Genomic DNA, 18,496 nt, shown 5'->3' with positions numbered 1-18,496 from the left:
GTCCGTCGTCACATCTCCACTCAAACAACCCAGTGGTGAAGTAAAGCTTTGAATTATTCATCAGACACCGTTTTAAGTTTGACTTTCATTCTCTTCGATGATGGTCAACACTTTTTGGATGACGGTAATTGTCTCTTTGCTTTTTCCTGCGTATGAAACAAAAACCCTCAAAATGAAACGTTGCGTCGACGTCCCTCGGCTCTTTAATTCGCAGTGTTCCCTCACAAAGATAGCATTTGCATTGTGTTTTAGTTTCATTTCAGTCACCCTCACCCATCTTTCTTTTCATCATGTCTATTCCAGGAGTTTCCAGAGAACCCAACCAGCCCTGGTGTCACGCCTAATCATGCCCCCAGGTAGCACACCCCATTGATAATAGATGCTCCCTCCCATGCTGTCCCTCTCTGTCATACATACTTCAAAACCATCTCATACATCATTTCCTCAGTGGCTACAAGCTTGGCTGTAGTACAAGCAGCCATAGAGGTGTAATGATCCCAGTGAGCGTATTTAACATAAACCAGCGCAGGCTAGCTTGTGTTCCTGTATTTAGTGTCTTTGCAGAAGACATGAGCTGGTCGGATTCTTCAAGCGCACAAAGATCCAACTCCCCGGAAGAAAAAACAAACAAACAAACAAACAAACAAAATGTGTTCCTTTTCCTGAATAATGATGCTTTCTTTCCTTATAGGACAAAGCGCAGTACTCCTGTGAACATATTTATTGAATTGTTGTACAAAAAGCTGAAGCAGCTGAGATGTACTTGTTTCCCAGCAGCACACGGGTCCATTTAGAGGCGATGCATTTGAGGCTTCGCACCGGATAACATCACTAGATGCATTACTAGTGATGTTATCAATGGGCTGCACGCCGTGAGTTTGCACAAAGCGTAAATGCTTTCTTTGTCTGTTGGAATAGCCACTTTCACAATTGGACTATCGGTGGTTTGCTGTCCACATATCAGCTACTCAGCAAACGTCTGTGCACGTACAGGAAAATGCAGACGTGGATGTTTCCACTCCTCCGTAACGTCACACATTTGACATGGAAGTGGGAAAAAACAGGACTTAAAATATACTTTTCTTTCTTCTCTCCCTCCTTACATTCATCTTTCCCCACCAACCCCTGATTCTCTCTCTCTCTCTCTCTCTCTCTCTCTCTTCACTGCCTGATTATGCAATGCGGCCGATCTTCCAAATCTGTTGCATTCATGACCTCATCATTGTATTCATGTTTGTCATTCATCGTCCTCGGTGATATCTCATTTTTTTTCTCTCTCTTCTTGCATTTTCTCTTCCACATTCCATATTTTTTCTTTTTTTTTTAATCCCCATTTTTTTTGTCTCGGTTTATCTCATTTTACCTGTGGCTCATACTCTTCCTCCGTCACCCTCATCCCCTCCCTTAATCCGGTTGAACTCGTCTTCCCTCCTTCCCTTTCCCTCTGTTTTCCAGAGCACCTGTGACACCCTCCGGAGTCACTCGGACAGTCTCGGATTCACGCCGAACATGTTACCTCGTCACCCGACTTTAGGCAACTTTGAGGAGTTTGCTTGTTGACATCATCAAGTAGAGGTCGGGGGGGTCGGGGGAGGCATCTGGGGGATTTGACAGCAAACTGTGAAATAATTTCCTTATTCAACAGAACCTGTTTGAGTATATACTCAACAAAAAGTATAGCAGAGTTTATCAATGCCTGAATAGAAATAGAATACGATCATCAGAAGAAAAAATACCACTTCCAAAACAAGAACTCAGGTTTAACTGTCATGTCAAGACATCAGTGTTAATTTATTCACGTTCCATTCATTTTTTTTTAATAATTTTCTTTTTTATATTCACTCATGTTAAAGTATACAATCAGTACAAACAAATGTGTCCAAAAAAAAAAAAAAAAGGGGGGGGATTCTGAACTGTGAGTGGTGTGTTCCTGTGCTAGTTTAGATGTTCCTGGATAAGAGCAAACGTGACCTGGTGTAGCATCGTAGTTTCTTATCAGCGTCTGCGTGACCTCCCTGTCACCCTCGGGACAGGAGAGTCCGCTCGTCCCTGATGAGCCCTTCGCTGCCTTCAGCCACTATGATGGCTCCGACTGTCTCCTTAATTTGAGGACTGTGTTTATTACAACTGAGTTGTGCGTGCGTGTGTGTGTGTGTGTGTGTATGTGTGTGTGTGTGTGTGTGTGTGTTTATGCAAGTCTTAAGGTTTGTAAAGTGGCAGAAACTTTCCTTTATTCACTTTTTGAACCCGATACGGTTCCTCAAGAGTCTTAAGGCAACAAGCGTTGTTGATTGTACCTTTATAGCTGATTTTTTTTTTTAATTATTATTATTATAATTAAAGTTTCCCATTTTTGGGGCAATATGTTCTCATTTTTTAAAAAAAAAAGAAAAAAGTTATAGTTCAGTCAGGCTTTTCATCACCTTTCTCAATAATTCACTGGTGTCTATGATTTATTTCAGAACAGTATCATGGTATCCATCAGCACAACCCCCTGTGATAGTAATCTATTCTCTATTGAACATTAACGTGTTGGTGACATTCCTAAACGCAACACAAATGTGTGTATATAACCACAATCAAATGCCATGAAGAAATTCTAGACTGGTCATGTGAGATATTTGTCAATTATATATAAACAGACATATATCTATATCTATCTATATATATATATATAGATAGATATAGATATAGATATAGATATAGATATAGAGATCTAGATCAAACACGTGGATTTTTTTAGCGTGTTAATTCACCAGAGGGAATTTCTATCTTTCTATCTGGTTGGACCTAAAGTGTCTTTCTAGTGATTAAATCATGATTGAACAGATTTTATCAGAGAGTTGCCTAAAAAAAACGCCACCATTCACATCAGCCCCATTCAAGTGGTTTATAACAGAAATGCATTGTACAATTCTCCCATTGTATCATCTTATCATTATTATTATTATCATTATTATTATTACAGAATATGTAACAAGTCACAAATAACAGTTTGTGATGTATAAATGATCAAGTATAATAAACTCTATATTTATCCATCTTACTCACGTAGAAAACTGTTCTTCTTATCTTCGTGTCTCCTTCTAATGTTCACTTTTATGTGTTGTTGAAATCCTGGACTCTACAGTTACGGCTCCCTTTCATAGCCTCACTATTAATGCTTTGCTGAAAAATGTAGGATAGCTCGCATATTTTTTATTCTAATTGTTTTAAATGTGAAACTTTCAAGTAATGCCAATTAAATCAGTGGTGTTCATAACACTGTAGCTTTATTACTCTGTTGTCTTTGTATTAGATGACTGTTGACGTGAAGCACAAAACTCTTGGAGATCAGCCATCGCTTGAAAGCCAGACATGTATAGTTGTCACTACCTTAATGGCTCTAGTTTTAGCTACGCACACTTTTTACACATGGGAGGGTGTGTGTGTGTGTGTGTGTGTGTGTGTGTGTGTGTGTGTGTGTGTGTGTGTTCACTGTGCCAGCGTTATCAGGTGTGTGTACTCCCAAGAGGAGCCAGAGACCGTGTTCAGGAAGAGACTTTATCCAAATGGGAATATTCTTTTCAGGACAAAATAAAAAGAAGAGACGAATCAGTGGCTTTGTGTCATGAGCAATAAATGCACTGAATACCACTGATATTAATATATATATATATATATATATATATATATATATATATATATATATATATATATATATAATATGGTTTAAGTACGATTTCGGTTCATTGTATATTCAACAGCTGGAATGGATGTAGACTGAACAGCTGCATCGTTAATGTATGATGTGACTGTTGTATATTAACCACCATCAAACCCCTAACGAGCCCCTGGAGGAGAAGGCCATGCCGCCTCACGTTACGCGATGATGCTGTTCTGATGATGCTGCATTGCTGTGGAGACTGTAAATCTATGTGTCATGTTATCTGGTTACCAATAATTTAAAAAAAGACCCATCATTTACCGGAAACTGTGGATGTAGTATTTGTAAAAAAAAAGAAAAAAAAGTCCTGGGTCTTGACCTCTGCGCCCCCCCTCCAACCCCAGCTCCTGCCTTAGTCAAAGAACAGCAGAGTGTATCTGAACTGGCAGAAACGAGTGTTTGTCACTAGCTACATACTTGTCTATACTTCTGTCACCCAGTTGTTCGATTTGAACTATTTTATTCTTGCAGTTAGAAAGTTACAGCAACCATCACCCACATTTTTCCCTTGCATGACCATTATTGTGCGCCCCCCCCCCCCATCCCTGTCTCTCCGTGTAATATTAGCCACGTTATTCACTTTGTGTGGTCCAAATATGTATCAGAGCCAGATGAACCAAAATGGTGTCCTCTGCTGACAGTTTCCTGAATCTTTGTAACATAGAAATCCCTCTGGAGCAGCCTGGGGATCGCACAGTAGAAAAACACTAAGAGCTTTCCTACCATGTTTATGTATTAACTGAACGTAATGTGGCTCGAAATATGTACAAAAACAAAAAAATTAAAAAAAAAATGTGCCTTTAAGACTGGTTCTTACAGGTTACATGGAATACCTTCATGTGTACACAAATATGGGGAACTGAACTTGCTTCATCTGGCTTCACATGGTAAATGTGCATTTTACTGTAGATACGTGATTTTAACTGAAATGTACATTGAATAAATACAAATATCTGTGTAACTTACTCAGTCTGAAAAAGTAAATGAGGAGATAACGTGAAGAAACCGAGAGTTTGGTTGTGTGGTGTAAACAAGATGAGCGATTAAGTCTGACGGGACGATTTAATCAGTGTTAAAGTTTAGTCGTGAGATCTACTGTTCATTTGGAGTTTTTTGGGTCACGTGACATGGACGGTGTTGGATAAAATAAACATTGTATTTTTAATTAATATATTCATTAAACATATTGAAGGATGTTATTTTCAATAAAAGAGGTGAGTCCTATTTTTCCGCTCTGGTCTTAATATCTGCTATTGATTTTGAGACCCATTGACACGTGACCAGGACGCCATTGAGGACGAACATTTACTTCTATTAAAATGGTCAATAAAATATAGGATGAAGTGAAATGGGAGAAATGGCTGTGTATCGCTAACATCTAGGATATCTAGGACTGAATGGAGTCCCAGTGGGTCACAAACAGAAGCTACTGAACAAGAAAACATTGTAGTTCTTATGTGAATATTAATAAACAGTGTTGAGAGCATAAATATGTGCTAAAATTTAAGAGGTAATAAACTAAATATTGTGTCGTAATATTACTACCTTGGACTCCCTTGGTCACTATGTACAAAACACTGAAATCTGCAGTATGGATAAAAAAAAAAGTTTCACAAAAATATTTTAAAAAATATGTAGGTGGTAATAAAACGCCATGAAAGAGAGGCACGTTGAATATTTACCATTTTGCATAACAACTGGTGGTAATTTGGAGTTCATAAGTCACTTGTTATGGAAGCTGTTAAAAAAGGAAGTGCTGAATTTTGCAGGATGACGAGGAGAAGTCATGCAAGAAGACATTCATATAAAATGTTGCAGCCGAAGAGGACGTGTCTATTTTCCCAGTCTGTTATTTAGTGACACCTGGGACAGATTTGAAGTCCTTTGATCCCAGAACACGGAAGCAACTGAAACCGAATAAACACATTTGACTTTTGACATACAAACACAGGTTGAAAATGCCATTAAGATATTCATCATTCTGAATCCCTGCAGTTAAAATGAGGGCATGTTTTTTTTCTAGTCTAGTGTTTTGGAATTATACGGATGGCATCATGTCACATGGACGCGACTGAATAAATAATTGATGCCATAAACTGCTGCAAGTAAAATTCTTGTAACGCTTTAGTCCTGCTGTCATATTTAAAACTCACTGCACATTTCTTTTCCAAATTCTGGCAGTTTAATTGATCACTTCACACTGAGTGGAGCTAGAACAGTTTCTGATCACCGTTGGCGTAGCGCAGATGCCCAAAGTTGTTCTCCAGTAAAATGACCTGAGGTCTCAGTCGTCCGGTGTGTGTTTGCATACATGCTGAGACTGTGCTTACACTTTAAAAACGGTATATTTTGTGTTCAGCATTGTCTTATTAAATAGCCAAGCTGCTGTAACAGCTCATGTTCCCTTGATAATGATGTCATAAGTAATTTAATGAGCAAAGATTACAAAGCTTATTACAAATTAATTGATTTTATGACAAACACTCATTATCCAGTTGTCATGAGGTAATTAGATAAAAACAATGTATTGCATGTTTGAGTCTGCAGGCTCCTGTACTCGAGCCTACAAGCTGCCAATCATCTGGAAAGAAAAGGGACACACGCCAACGTCCTCTTTACTGAACAGTGAATCTTATTGGCTGAAATATACAGAGAGAGAAAAAAAAAAAAGTTACCTTTGACAATATTTGTCCCAAGTTCCACCAAAAAGAAGCATCTCTTCATTGGAAAATAAAAATGCAGATGTATAAATAAACTACAGCAGTTTGTCTCATCATCACAATGGAATACTGAAATACAAAGAGCAGAGGCTTTTGATTTGTTGCTTCTTCATTCTAATAACTTAACCCAAACTCTCAAACACTGTCAACCCTACAATGCTAAATGCTACTGATCAGAGTAAGAAAATGAAGTTTAATGTATATGTGTGTGTGTATATATATATATGTACACATATATATATACATATATATATACACACACACATGTATATATATACACACACACACATATATGTATGCACACATACATTTAAGCAGACATTCCATCATTAATAAATACACGCATCCATGATCTTGTCCTAGATCAGCAACATGAATCTTTGCTCCTTCAAACACACCTCGGGCTTTTACGAGAGGAGAAGTGTAACAATCTGAAGTGAAAGCACCGCAGGCTGTCAACCGTCATGTTCGTACAAGAGGCCGAGTGGAAACGGCTGAACAACCTCAGGAACACAGGTGAGCAGTGCATTGTCGTCATTTCCAATCCAACTATTACAAAAGCATGTCATAAGGCTAAAACATTAGTATCCTTATAAAGATGTAAAAAAAGAAAAAAAATGTGTCACATGCTCCATTGACACGTAAATTTGTATTTATATATAAACCCAATTATTAATAGCCAGAAGGAATCGTGGCTGTTACTGTTACAACATATTTATATTGATTATTAAAAGATTTTAAATAAAAGTGCAAAAATATCAAATGGTGGGAGAGAATGCCTGAGAACAAGGGAATTGAGAATGAGAATATAAGATCTTGAAACAGGAAGGACAGCTGAGGGTTGTACTGGAGGTGTGTGTGCACGCACGCGTGTGTGTGTGTGTGTGACATCAGTTATAAAGATCTGCAGTCTTATTTGGCCTGTGAGGAAAACACCCTATCTGCAGTACATGATCAATGGGTGATTATTTTGTTGGGGGTATTTCTATCAGGAAAATATAGATTTACAACCAATTAAGATTTTTTTTAAAGACTTGAACGACGCAAACTTCTGACAACATTACAGTGATATGAGCTTGAGCGCCGCGGCCACTGGCTTCTAGGACCGAACATTTCAACAGCAGGGCTCGCTGCTCCAGGAGCTGCAGGTTCCTGATGCTAATATCATGGCATTTGTTCTCCAAAAAAAAAGAAAAGTGTCTATATTTTAAAGGTTGTCCACCTTTGTGCACTCATCAGGTTACTTCTCAACTATATCAACACACACATTGGTCAAAATCTTTAATAACTTAAGTGATCCTGTTAATTAAATATGAAATGTCTTTCGTTTTGGATTTGTTTCCGACTCCTATTCATGCTGGCGTTAACAAAATCCATCATCAGTTGAGTAGTTAATGGTGTGTTAGCTGCTTCATGACCCCCCACAGGAAGAGAACTGCAGTGTTGCATGGCTACAGCGTGAACTCCCGCGTGAACCCTGCTGAATAACACGACCAGGGATTAAACGCATTCATCCACGATCAACTATCTGAGCAACAGAACTAATACAGAACATTTTAACTGAATTATTACAGAGCTGAACCATTTCCACATGTATGAAGAATGTATTTAATAAAACACGGTGCACCGTTCTTACCTGGGGGGTGTATGTTATGAGAGTGAAACCTTGCGGCGCTACAAGGGCTGCTTTTCCACTGCATGCTGAAGCCTCGACTCTTGAGTTGGGGTTAGAACCAAATATGTGGCTCTTTTCTTTTTTAGGATCGCCTCAAGAACAAGTCAAGGTCCCAAGTACTAAAAACACTGAATAAAAATCACTGATCGGTCAAAACAAAATGTCAATAGAACATTAAAGTTATTCCAGTGTTGCCTGTTATGAAAGATACGTTTTTCCTGGAAAGAAAAGTAAATCAACAGCAGAATTTGAACTCGCACGCGAGTTTCTGATTCCAAACTGTGACTCGACAGTATTTGCTTTCTTATAATTACAGATTCCATCTCTGCAGGTCTTCATCCGTTAATATACTTTATTGTTCCTTTGCATGATGATGTCACATCACTACGACGACCTGCTACAATGAGGTGGTACCTGTGTGCAGTGAAAAAAACAACAACTATCCCTGGTACCAAAAGCGAGCAGTTCGAGTCGAGCGTGAACTCTGCAGTGGAAAAGCAGCATTGAGAGTTTGCTCCGCGTAGAGGCACAACAAAAACAGAAGAGCGGGGAGGTGAGATTTCGCCTTCTACTGGGACTGGAGGTCTTAATGAGCCAACGGATGACTGACTGTGGCGGCTGATGTTTCAGCCGGAGGCAATGAAGCATTTAGGGTGGGCAGAAGTCAGCAAAGTAAGGGTGCTGCAAGGCTTCTTCAGCGGAGATCCTCTGGACAGGATTACATTTCAAAAGGTTCTGGAGGGGGGGGTTAAAAAGGACATGGTTTTAGTATGCAGACACACACACACACACAAAAATAAAAATTTCACCAACTTATACAGTCTTTTGTTAACTAGTGATGCCATTTAAAAAATGAAAACGGTGCAACACAATAGTTTGGGTGATTTTTTAGCGGATGTGCAAATTTTCCAGAGAGGTCAGAAGTCGCCGGGTACCTGGAGCAGATCTCGGCCTGTGCTACTTAGTTTGGGGACCACATTCACCAGGGAGGTGGTGGCTGGATACAGAGGGTATGGCTGGATGGGAAACAACAGTTCGGTTACATTTCCAGCAGAGAAGTGATTTGACACAGAGAAGGCTGTGTGTTATTAACGAACGTCAATGATCTACCTTGTAATCGGGGAGTTTGGTCATCGTCTGCCACTGTTCTTCGGTCGGTGTACCCAACAATGTACCGAGTGGTTAAAGAGAAGTGTTCGGAAACAGACTTTTATAAATCACTGATCAAATATGAAACGGATACCTCAGCCTCCAAAGGCTGAAATCTATCAACACTACCAGTGAATCCACACCAAAGAAGAGAAAAGATATCTGAAGATTCTTTTCAACTGGTCGTCCACGTCGTTCCCGGGGAATAAAGGCCTACCAGCGTTAGCAAGCTCTGGGAAAACAAAACAAAACGGAAAAATAAGATTTATTTAACTCAACTTTACAATACACACGTCTTTTTTTTTCTTCATGTCAACTCAGTCGTATTAGGTAATGATGAAAAGACAAAACAAAAAACAAAAAAAATCAAGGTGTTTCCTCTACTGAATAATTTACCTGCAAATATGCATCCAGCAGACCACATGTCAATTGAGGTAGAGTAAAGTTTCGCACCAAAGAGTACATCTGGGGGCCGGTACCACAGCGTCACCACCTACAGACACATCCCAGAGAACAGTGTTCAAGAGCAGCATGCAGTGCAATGTCCTCTCTCGCTCTCTGTCTCTCCGAGATCGATTCAGCAGCGTCGCCGCTAACACTTCATCAATCACTTCAATTCTCGCCATTGAAACAAACTGACGCCTTCTGTCTGTTAAGGGTTTTGTAGGTTTCAGTTGTGCTTTGGCAGGATCGCGGGGTAGCGAGCGCAACGACGGAGGACAAAGAATAAAAGGGAAGACTCATTAGAGGAAAAACCTTCCTGGCGAAAGCAGCTGTAGGCGATTGTGTTTCTCCTTGACAAGTTCAAGGAAGTTCAATTTGGCACTTGTGTAAATTCCGGCCACTCATTATCAATTTTTCATTGTAAGATCATGAACGTGCCTTCCTTCCTTCCTGATAGGCACTTAATTACAATTAGAACTCTGAAGTGTTAATTAAAACACCAACAGTTTTGTGGAGGAAAGTTAAAAAAAAAAAACACACACACACACACATGGAGTACAAGGAGGAAAATATGAATTTCAAAATAAAATAACGTTGCACTCCGGAAAATGAAGACTGATCTGAGCTCCACTTTTACATCTTAAGGAGGAAGATTCACTCCAAGACTGGACGTCATGTGCAAGTACAGAATTCTAACAGCATGAACCAAATGTTGTTCTCACTAAAACCGTCCAGTGAGATGGAAGTGTCCAACTATTCATTTCCTCTGACTGAAATGGTGCAGAGACTCATGCTGGTGAGCTCTTAATATGACCATAATTCAGAATCTGTGTCTCTCTTTGGTTTCTGTTCGGTCAGATCAGTGGTGTCACCGCGGGTCACCACCACTACCCCAGGAGATTAACCCGCTGAGCCTTTCGGTCAGTCGACTAAAAAACCGCTAAGCCTGTCTGAGATTTCTTTGTGGAAAACACCAATTAATTCCATATTGGTTTGCGATCCGCTCTCTTTTCTGTCTTTAAAGTCAGGATTCAGACAAACTCCGTAGAACCGTTGAGTGCACACACAACCGACACAAAAGAAAGTTTAAACACAATCAACCGCCTTCAGAGCAGCTTACTAGCTTTGCTGATATCACGCCAGTTATTTTGAACCAGCATACAGACGTAATACAAAGTTATAAAGTCATAATAAAAAACTTAAAACTGTAACTGATGGATTTAACGGGAGAGACAAAACATAAAAATATTCAGAACTTTTCATTTATTTACATCTCATTTAATATCCCTCCACGAAGGGGGACAAACAAAGAGTCATAGAAACTGAACAAAGGTTGTGGATTTCAAGCTCTCGGCGGTTAGTCATTAGCACTCTGTCAATGACGCACATCAACCCACCTCTGCTGAGTAACACCTCACAGGAATGCCGAAGGCTCGAGCCAACCCAAAGTCAGCCAGCTTCAATTCCCCGTTCTAAAGAGAAACAAACACGTTTCGCACAACATCACAACAATGTATTATGTGTCAGATTCGGTTGCAACTTCCACACAATTTAGTGCACTTTTATAATACAGGAACACAACATTTTGGGAAACATGCTTTTGTAAAATCCTCCCCTGAGCCTGTCAAGACAGATGCCTGGCTAGCATTGGTCTCAGCTCCCTAATGAACACACAGGAGGAGGAGAGAGGACTCTATCTACTTGTCTGGCTCTCCGTAAGATTACAAAAAAAGTACATTTCCCACAACGCTGAGATGTTCCTGGAAGGATAATAAACACTGAGTGAGCCAAGTGGCTTCTTCACAGCAAAGATTCAACAAGCAGTCCCGCGTGGCCCAAATACACCTGAACACTCACTCTGTTGATGAGGAGATTCTGTGGCTTCAGATCTCTATGAAGAACATTACGACTGTGACAGAAAGCCAGGCCTTTCAACAGCTGGTACATGAACGACTGCAAAACAGAAAGAAATAGCGGAGATAAATATTTAACAGCCAAACTTAAATATCAGAAAAGTTTCACAACTCACCTTCACTGTCTCAGGATCTAAATCTCCATTACAGCTGTCAAAATACTTCTTCAGATCCTGCAGACGACACAGCGTTCATAAAAAACCTCAGCAGCTGGATAAACAACATGGTGTAAGTTACAAAGGAGATTTTCCTCACCTGATCACAATATTCAAATACCAACGTTAACTTCTTGTCACTGTGCAAAACATCATGTAGTCTGCAGGACACAGAACAAGCCGGTTTGATGACATCAGAATTAGAACACACCCGAGTTACAACTCGCATGATCTACAGTGAATCAGACAGAAAACACTAACCTGACAATGTTTTTATGCTTTAGTTCCTTTAGAAGACATATTTCTCTCAGAGCAGAACTTGGCACTCCCTGAAAGAAAAGGGAATGTGGTTAGCATTCCTAAATGCTTGCAAGCAACCACTGACTCTATTCTCATTTTGTCACATACCTCGTCATCGTCGTCCAAACGCACTCTTTTCAAAGCCACAATTTCGTGCGTTTCTCTATTTTTAGCCTTGAAAACTGTCCCATAGGTACCTATACGGAACAAATGCGTAACGTTGTCGTCAATATGAAAATCTTAGTTGGCTAACAAATGAATGGTAAGGCAATGCTAGGTCCAACCCCCAGCAACGACAATAGCATTGTTTAATCTGACAAGCGGACATTGGATTGGTACACAGATGTTTTCAAAGGAACCATAAACTGCTGGCAACACTTTCCACGCTGACCTATACCAGATTAGCTGTGGGATTAGTTACCACAGGCACTAGAGGTTTAAAACTAAGCTAACGACAGCGTTAGCTATCCCTGCAGCTACATCTATGCTAGGTTTGGGGACCATGATAGCGAGTAACATTATTTCTAAAAACGTATGGAACTTACCCTCCCCGATTTTTTCAAGCTTTTCATATTTCTGCATGGTTCACCAATGTAGCCAGCTTTGACCACGGTGGCAAAACAACGACTAATGAAAAAAATGTGGTTAATGTTAAGACACCTAGCTTAAAGCTAGCTGGTCCTGGTCGGTCCGCAGCAAAGCTTGTTTTCTTGGCCATCTAGAGGCCAAACGAGGAACTGCAACACACTTGAACCACCAAATTAAGAATTCGGAACACAACGCTGCGATGCTGCAATATCATTAGTGTCAGAGGAAATAAAATAACTAATGAAGATAAACTAGTGTTCCCATTTATACATGACCCTGATTACTGATATAAAGTGGACAGTTGCAGAAAAAGGCGAGGAAGACATTCGATGTAGACCTTGTTTTTAACCATTAAAATCTTCACAAATAAGATTTACAAGATATAAACAAGCATGGCGGCTTAATATTCATCATCGCTGACTCTTCTAGCAAAAAATAAAAAGGTAAAATAATATGAAATAATTTACAGTGTTGATCATTTTTGGGAGGTGTGAAAATGTGAGTTCCGTTTTCATGAATGACTGAGGATTGAATGTCAGAAAGGATTTAAATGATAGAAGTCACTAAAAAATGTTAGAAGCTTCTAAAAACAAAATACAAAAGGTAGACAGATGTCTGGTACAAGCTGGTAAACAATAGTCATTATCTGTGCATTGATCTTATCAACATTTTTAATTGCTTTAAACCACTGATACAAAAATTCACAGAATTATTTCTAAATGGAGTGAGGATGGTTGTGAGGAGCAACTGAAGCAGCATTGTTCATTTTTGTCCCCAAAGTATGTAGTTTTACATGATGTCACTGCAAGAAACTGTAAATAAACCATAAAAATACTCATTAGCCAGGTTCATTGAGTACTTTGTCCAGCCCTCTGACATAAACAACAAAAATACAGCACACTCTCATCAAAACATGTTATTTCTATCATAATAATTTATTTTCTTAACTGGATAAAACATTTTATCAAATTCTTTAAGACTGTACAGAACAGTTGACTATTTCTTCACAGGCTGAGTCAAGTGGTCCCTTTATATACATTCATATATTTATACCAAATGTTTTATATAACTCATCTGTCCATGTACATTTCAAAATCAATTCTACCGCTCATTGTAGATCTACAGTAAGCACGTTTAGCGACGTTTGTTACTGCCCCTCGGCTCTTTGTCTGCGGATCAGGTCAGAGTAAAGTCCTCCTTTTCCCAGCAATTCAATGTGCGTCCCAGCCTTAAACGGAAACAGCAAGTTGTTACATTTAATTACAAAACGTTCAATACGGTGAGATAAAGGCACCTCGTGTATCTGTATGAATAATTCACAATGAATTCAGCCAGTTCTCTCCTCTTAACTCACAAGAGTCTAATTAATCAGGCGAGACATGTAATGTGTGATAAGAGCTCTCTGTATCTCTGAACTCTCCTATCTTACCTCCACAATGCGGCCATTGCTCATGACACAGATGAGGTCAGCCCCTTGAATGGTGCTCAGCCGGTGGGCAATGATAAGCACAGTACGACCCCTTGTGGCCCTGTCCAGAGCTTCCTGCACCACGCGCTCCGATTCAGCATCCAAGGCGCTGGTGGCTTCATCCAGCACCAGGATGCTGGGGTTCTTGATCAAGGCGCGGGCGATGGCAATACGCTGTTTTTGTCCGCCTGATAACGTTGTACCTCGCTCACCTAGGATTTCAACATATAGGGTTTAATATTTAAAAGGCCCATTATTTTTTTAATCTACACAAAAGCCTTAATGAGAGCACATACCAACCACTGTGTTATAGCCATCTGGGAAACTTGTAATGAAGTGGTGAGCATTGGCTTGCTTGGCCGCGTTAATGACCTCAGCATCAGTGGCCTCAGGTTTCCCAAAGCGGATGTTCTCCATGACAGATGATCCAAACAAAACTGGCTCCTGTAGAGGAACAGAAAATATACTGAAAACAACAGTTACACATGACAACTATTAACATAAAAAAAAAAAGCATTACCTGATTGATAAATCCAATAACTTGTCCCCTGAGCCAGGAGAGGTCAAGTGTTCGTATGTCGAGTCCGTCCAACATTATTACGCCGCTACTCGGGTCATAGAAACGCTCCAGCAAGGATGCTACTGTGGACTTTCCTAAAGTATATTATAATTTATAGACTCACTCTTACATTAAAACTCATATGACTTCATCGGGATCGTTACCTCCTCCAGATTCTCCAACAATGGCTACAGTTTTGCCAGGTGGCAGGGTTAAGTTGAACTTCTTCAAGATTTGATGGCCCGGTCTGGTCGGATAGCTATGAATTAAAGAAAAAAATAAATCACCAGATCGTATTCTTTGATATCTCTATTCATTCCATGTCTAGAAGTTAAGTGGAATCTGCTTTGGTTCCAATTTGAAGGTTCCAACCTGAAAGAGATATTCATAAAATCAACCCGTCCTGTCATGGAGTGGTAAGGGATGCGTCCTCCTCCAGCAAGTGGGATGGAAGGCTTCAAGGCCAGATACTCAAATACCCGAGCCCCCGCACTTATTCCTCTCACCATCTGCGGAGAAGACACACACAATACAATCACATACAATCCTACACTTTTTGTTGTCATCACTACAACAAATCTTTCACAAGACTTTAACTTACCTGTCCAAAGAGAATAGATATACTAGCTAAAGACCTGAAAATACAAGACGCATTAGTTATGAACTAAACTCAAAAATAGTTTTTATATAACCCATTTAGACCTGGAGCAACATATGGGTTGTTGGCCCTTTAATACCTGATGTGGCAATCAATGTAATCTGTTAATTCTAAAATGTGATACAGGAATATTCATATCTTTTTACCTCTGAACTGTCTGGGAGGCAACCAAGAAAGACATGAGGTCTCCAGGGGACATTTCACTGCTAGAAATTAAAGTCCCTCCAGCAAAAATAGTTCCCAGAACAATGCCTGAAAAAAAAAACCACACACACACAAATAAAAACCAAAATGTTACCTTACTACGCATCCTGGGGTAACAATTAACTCAACAACTTTTTAATTATTACAACGAAAATACTAACAATTCAAGGCGACATTGGAGAGTCCTTGGAAGATTGCGATTCCTGCACCAAGATTTTCATTCATTTCGCACGATCTGTCGACTTCGTATGAATATAATCTGGGCAAAAGGAAATGGTTAATATATTTAACGTTCTGTCGAGTGTGTCTCTAATACTACTGAAACTATGAGTTCATCTTAATGTACTCCTTCTTACTGTAGCTCCCGCTCCTCCATAGCAAAAGCTTTCACTGTACGTACATTTCCAAGAGCCTCATCTGCCACTCCTGTTGCTTTTGCCACCTTGAATTAAACACAAAATTCATATTAAACACACGCAACTGGAAAAAAAACAAAAAATTACAGACTTCAGAGTAAAATCATGATGCCCAACCCCATTACATCCCTAAATTTCAGTGTCAAGCATTTCTTTTCAGAATTCACCTGCAACCTTTTCTATCACATTGTGACTGTGGTACAGTTTTAATCTTTTCTTGCCAATTATGCAAAATACTGCACTTAAGAGTTTAGTTTGTAAGACTCCCTGGAGGCTGGACTACACAGCATAAAGAAGACTGACTGATGGCTGTCACAAAATGCTGTGAAATCTCTAATAGTGCTTCAAAGTGTGATTACAGGGTACAGATGTCTACAAAACACTTCAATAATGAAATGGGAATACAACACGTGTCTTAATCTGATCATTAGAAAAGGTTGTTTTCATGGCAGTGTGTAATTCACATATTGTCGTAAAAGGGTTAATGATAATACCACATTACCTGCTCTTGAGCCAAACGGGAAAGTTTGCGTAGGAATGAGCCGATGAAAGCCCCCGCTCCCACTAGACAGGGAAGGACGACCACTGTCAGACCGGTGAGTTTGGGAGAGATGAAGTACAGGGACACGAAACATCCAACTGTCTGTGTAATACTCCGCAGCCCCTGCAAATATGAGTGACAAAGCCGGAATATAATCATCCTAATACAAAAATTGCACCATGCTAGGAGTGCTGGAACGTGTATGTGCTTCTACCTGAGAGATGACCAACTTAAAGGATGACTTGAACTCCTGAATGTCAGCAGTCAGACGGTTCACCAGCTGACCAGTTTTATTAGCATCATAGAAAGCCACGTCTTGCCTCAGTAAGGAGGCAAAGAGGGTTTTCCTCATGTCTGCAGCTACTCTCTCCCCCACCCTTGACAGCAGGATAATGTAGCCACTGGTCAACAGGCCCTGTACATACAGTAGGAGGTGGTTAATGACATTATTTTAAGGGTAAAGCAATGGTATGATAAACTGAGCATAAATAGAAAAGGTTTCTCACATACTTGGATGCCATACAATCCAAGCAATTTCAAAGCAGGACCCCGTATCTCACTGACATAATTCCCAGTGTGTTCCCTCAGGTAACGTGCCACAACATTCACCAAATCCCCGAGCATCAAGGGGATTTGAATATTCAAGATAGCTGCAGCAAAAGCAAGCTGAAAAGAAAACAATCAGTTCAGTTCATCAGCATAATCGCTTCCACAGCACCCTAAATGTCACACGTTGAGCTGAAGCCATGACATTGAAATGAACTGATTCAAGCTTACCACAACAGCACTGATAAGAGCAAACAGCTGAGGTTTCACAAACTCCCATAGGATGTGCCATTTGAATTCAGGCACAGGATTGCTGGCTACTGTCTTCACTGGGGTGTTGTTGTTCACATCTGCCTCGCAGTGCGCAACACAGCAAAACAGACGCCCAGAGACAGTGAGCACTGCTGGTGCCAAGATGAACTTCAGGGACACTCCTGGGGATTCGGACATTCGGGAGGTGGACTGGCGGGCGGCTCTCCGTACGAGGCTCCAGATGCGACTGACAGCATTACTGTGCTGTTGTGATGATGCATTAGATACTGAAGATGTGTACAACCTGGATAAATATGAAAAAGAGAAAATTAAAGCACATGCAGTCACTTATGCTGTGAAAAGTAAACAGCTCTGCAGGTATGATGCAACTAGAAATGGTCATTTTTAATCGAAATAGCTTCTTACTCTGAAGCTACACTAGGAAGAGCTGATAGTGTAATTTTGTCCCAAAAATTAAATGCACTCAATACACAAAAAGGCAGCAAATCCTAAAATAGGACAAGCAGCAAGAAGCAAGAAATAAAGGACATTTCTATTAATAAGCAATCAAAATGATCAAAATTCCAAATGTAAAAGTTCAGATGGTGACTTTTTATGTCAAATTGGTGTTCCACTCTGAGGTTAAAGAAACGCTACATGATATTATATGTTAAGTCTTTTTATAGACAGTTGAACCAAATCAAACATGGAAATAAGAACGTAAAGTCGATCACTGAACAACTGATCAGCTGTTTCAACTCTGGATTAAAGCTACAAAATTTAAGGACTTAAATTCAGTATTGCTGCTACTCTCTACACACATACATCGCACTACTGAAGAATGACAACATTTGCTGTCTGGATGATCAAAGTGGGACACACCAGTCAGCGTTACTCGACTAAGCGTACCTGGTTGAGAGGGCAGACACCAGTGGGCTATCATTAGCTAAACTAGCTCATTTACAGGGGTCACGTTACCGTACCGTGAGTGTTTCCACAAAGCTGCAGATTTATTGCATCTCAGGTGTAATGGCATTGACCGCACCGGTGCGGTAATGCTTGCTCTACACCAGTGTAACAACATGATTATTTTAATTTTTTTAATGTCACTAAAGTAATTAGCTTTTAAGTAATCCAGCAAACCGGCCGACCGCCATATTGTACTGACCCAGAATGCAATTCTGTGGCCATACCGGATTTTT

At 40.0% G+C, this 18,496-nt stretch overlaps 3 protein-coding genes across 7 annotated transcripts in view; 1 reads left to right on the top strand and 2 right to left on the bottom strand.

The window, feature by feature from the left end:
- asic1c (acid-sensing (proton-gated) ion channel 1c) overlaps positions 1-5,293 on the top strand; it is a 90,879-nt gene extending 85,586 nt beyond the window's left edge. Inside the window, exons 10-11 of one of the 5 annotated variants that reach the window (XM_086203789.1) lie at positions 304-356; positions 1,456-5,293. In XM_086203789.1, the coding sequence (XP_086059915.1) occupies positions 304-356; positions 1,456-1,534 (132 nt within the window). In that variant the 3' untranslated portion in view covers positions 1,535-5,293. The remainder of the gene's footprint in view (positions 1-303; positions 357-1,455) is intronic. The other 4 variants (XM_086203788.1, XM_086203792.1, XM_086203791.1 and 1 more) reach the window with 4 other exon arrangements.
- Positions 5,294-5,959: 666 nt separating this feature from the next.
- On the bottom strand, positions 5,960-12,780 carry cdk5 (cyclin dependent kinase 5). Its single transcript, XM_086203793.1, has 12 exons — positions 12,608-12,780; positions 12,171-12,259; positions 12,024-12,091; positions 11,863-11,923; positions 11,724-11,780; positions 11,552-11,647; positions 11,092-11,166; positions 9,647-9,743; positions 9,413-9,482; positions 9,212-9,272; positions 9,037-9,117; positions 5,960-8,836 (listed from the first exon to the last, which is right to left on the bottom strand). Exons 1-12 carry the CDS (start codon positions 12,642-12,644, stop codon positions 8,750-8,752), a joined length of 879 nt encoding a protein of 292 aa, XP_086059919.1. The 5' UTR covers positions 12,645-12,780; the 3' UTR covers positions 5,960-8,749.
- A 321-nt stretch (positions 12,781-13,101) lies between these two features.
- Positions 13,102-18,476, bottom strand: abcb8 (ATP-binding cassette, sub-family B (MDR/TAP), member 8). Its single transcript, XM_086203787.1, has 15 exons — positions 18,278-18,476; positions 17,274-17,598; positions 17,007-17,162; positions 16,711-16,911; positions 16,458-16,619; positions 15,896-15,981; positions 15,701-15,798; positions 15,482-15,587; positions 15,279-15,312; positions 15,050-15,186; positions 14,842-14,936; positions 14,639-14,772; positions 14,415-14,562; positions 14,080-14,330; positions 13,102-13,878 (listed from the first exon to the last, which is right to left on the bottom strand). Exons 1-15 carry the CDS (start codon positions 18,376-18,378, stop codon positions 13,798-13,800), a joined length of 2,115 nt encoding a protein of 704 aa, XP_086059913.1. The 5' UTR covers positions 18,379-18,476; the 3' UTR covers positions 13,102-13,797.
- Between the last annotated feature and the right edge of the window lie 20 nt (positions 18,477-18,496).

Source organism: Aulostomus chinensis, chromosome 5, assembly GCF_037954235.1.
Source record: "Aulostomus chinensis isolate RoL2024-O1b breed Wild chromosome 5, RoL_Achi_v1.0, whole genome shotgun sequence".
NCBI classification, from domain to species: domain Eukaryota; kingdom Metazoa; phylum Chordata; class Actinopteri; order Syngnathiformes; family Aulostomidae; genus Aulostomus; species Aulostomus chinensis.
The sequence above is the reverse complement of the archived record's forward strand: the minus strand, read 5'-3'. Positions and strand labels throughout refer to the sequence as shown.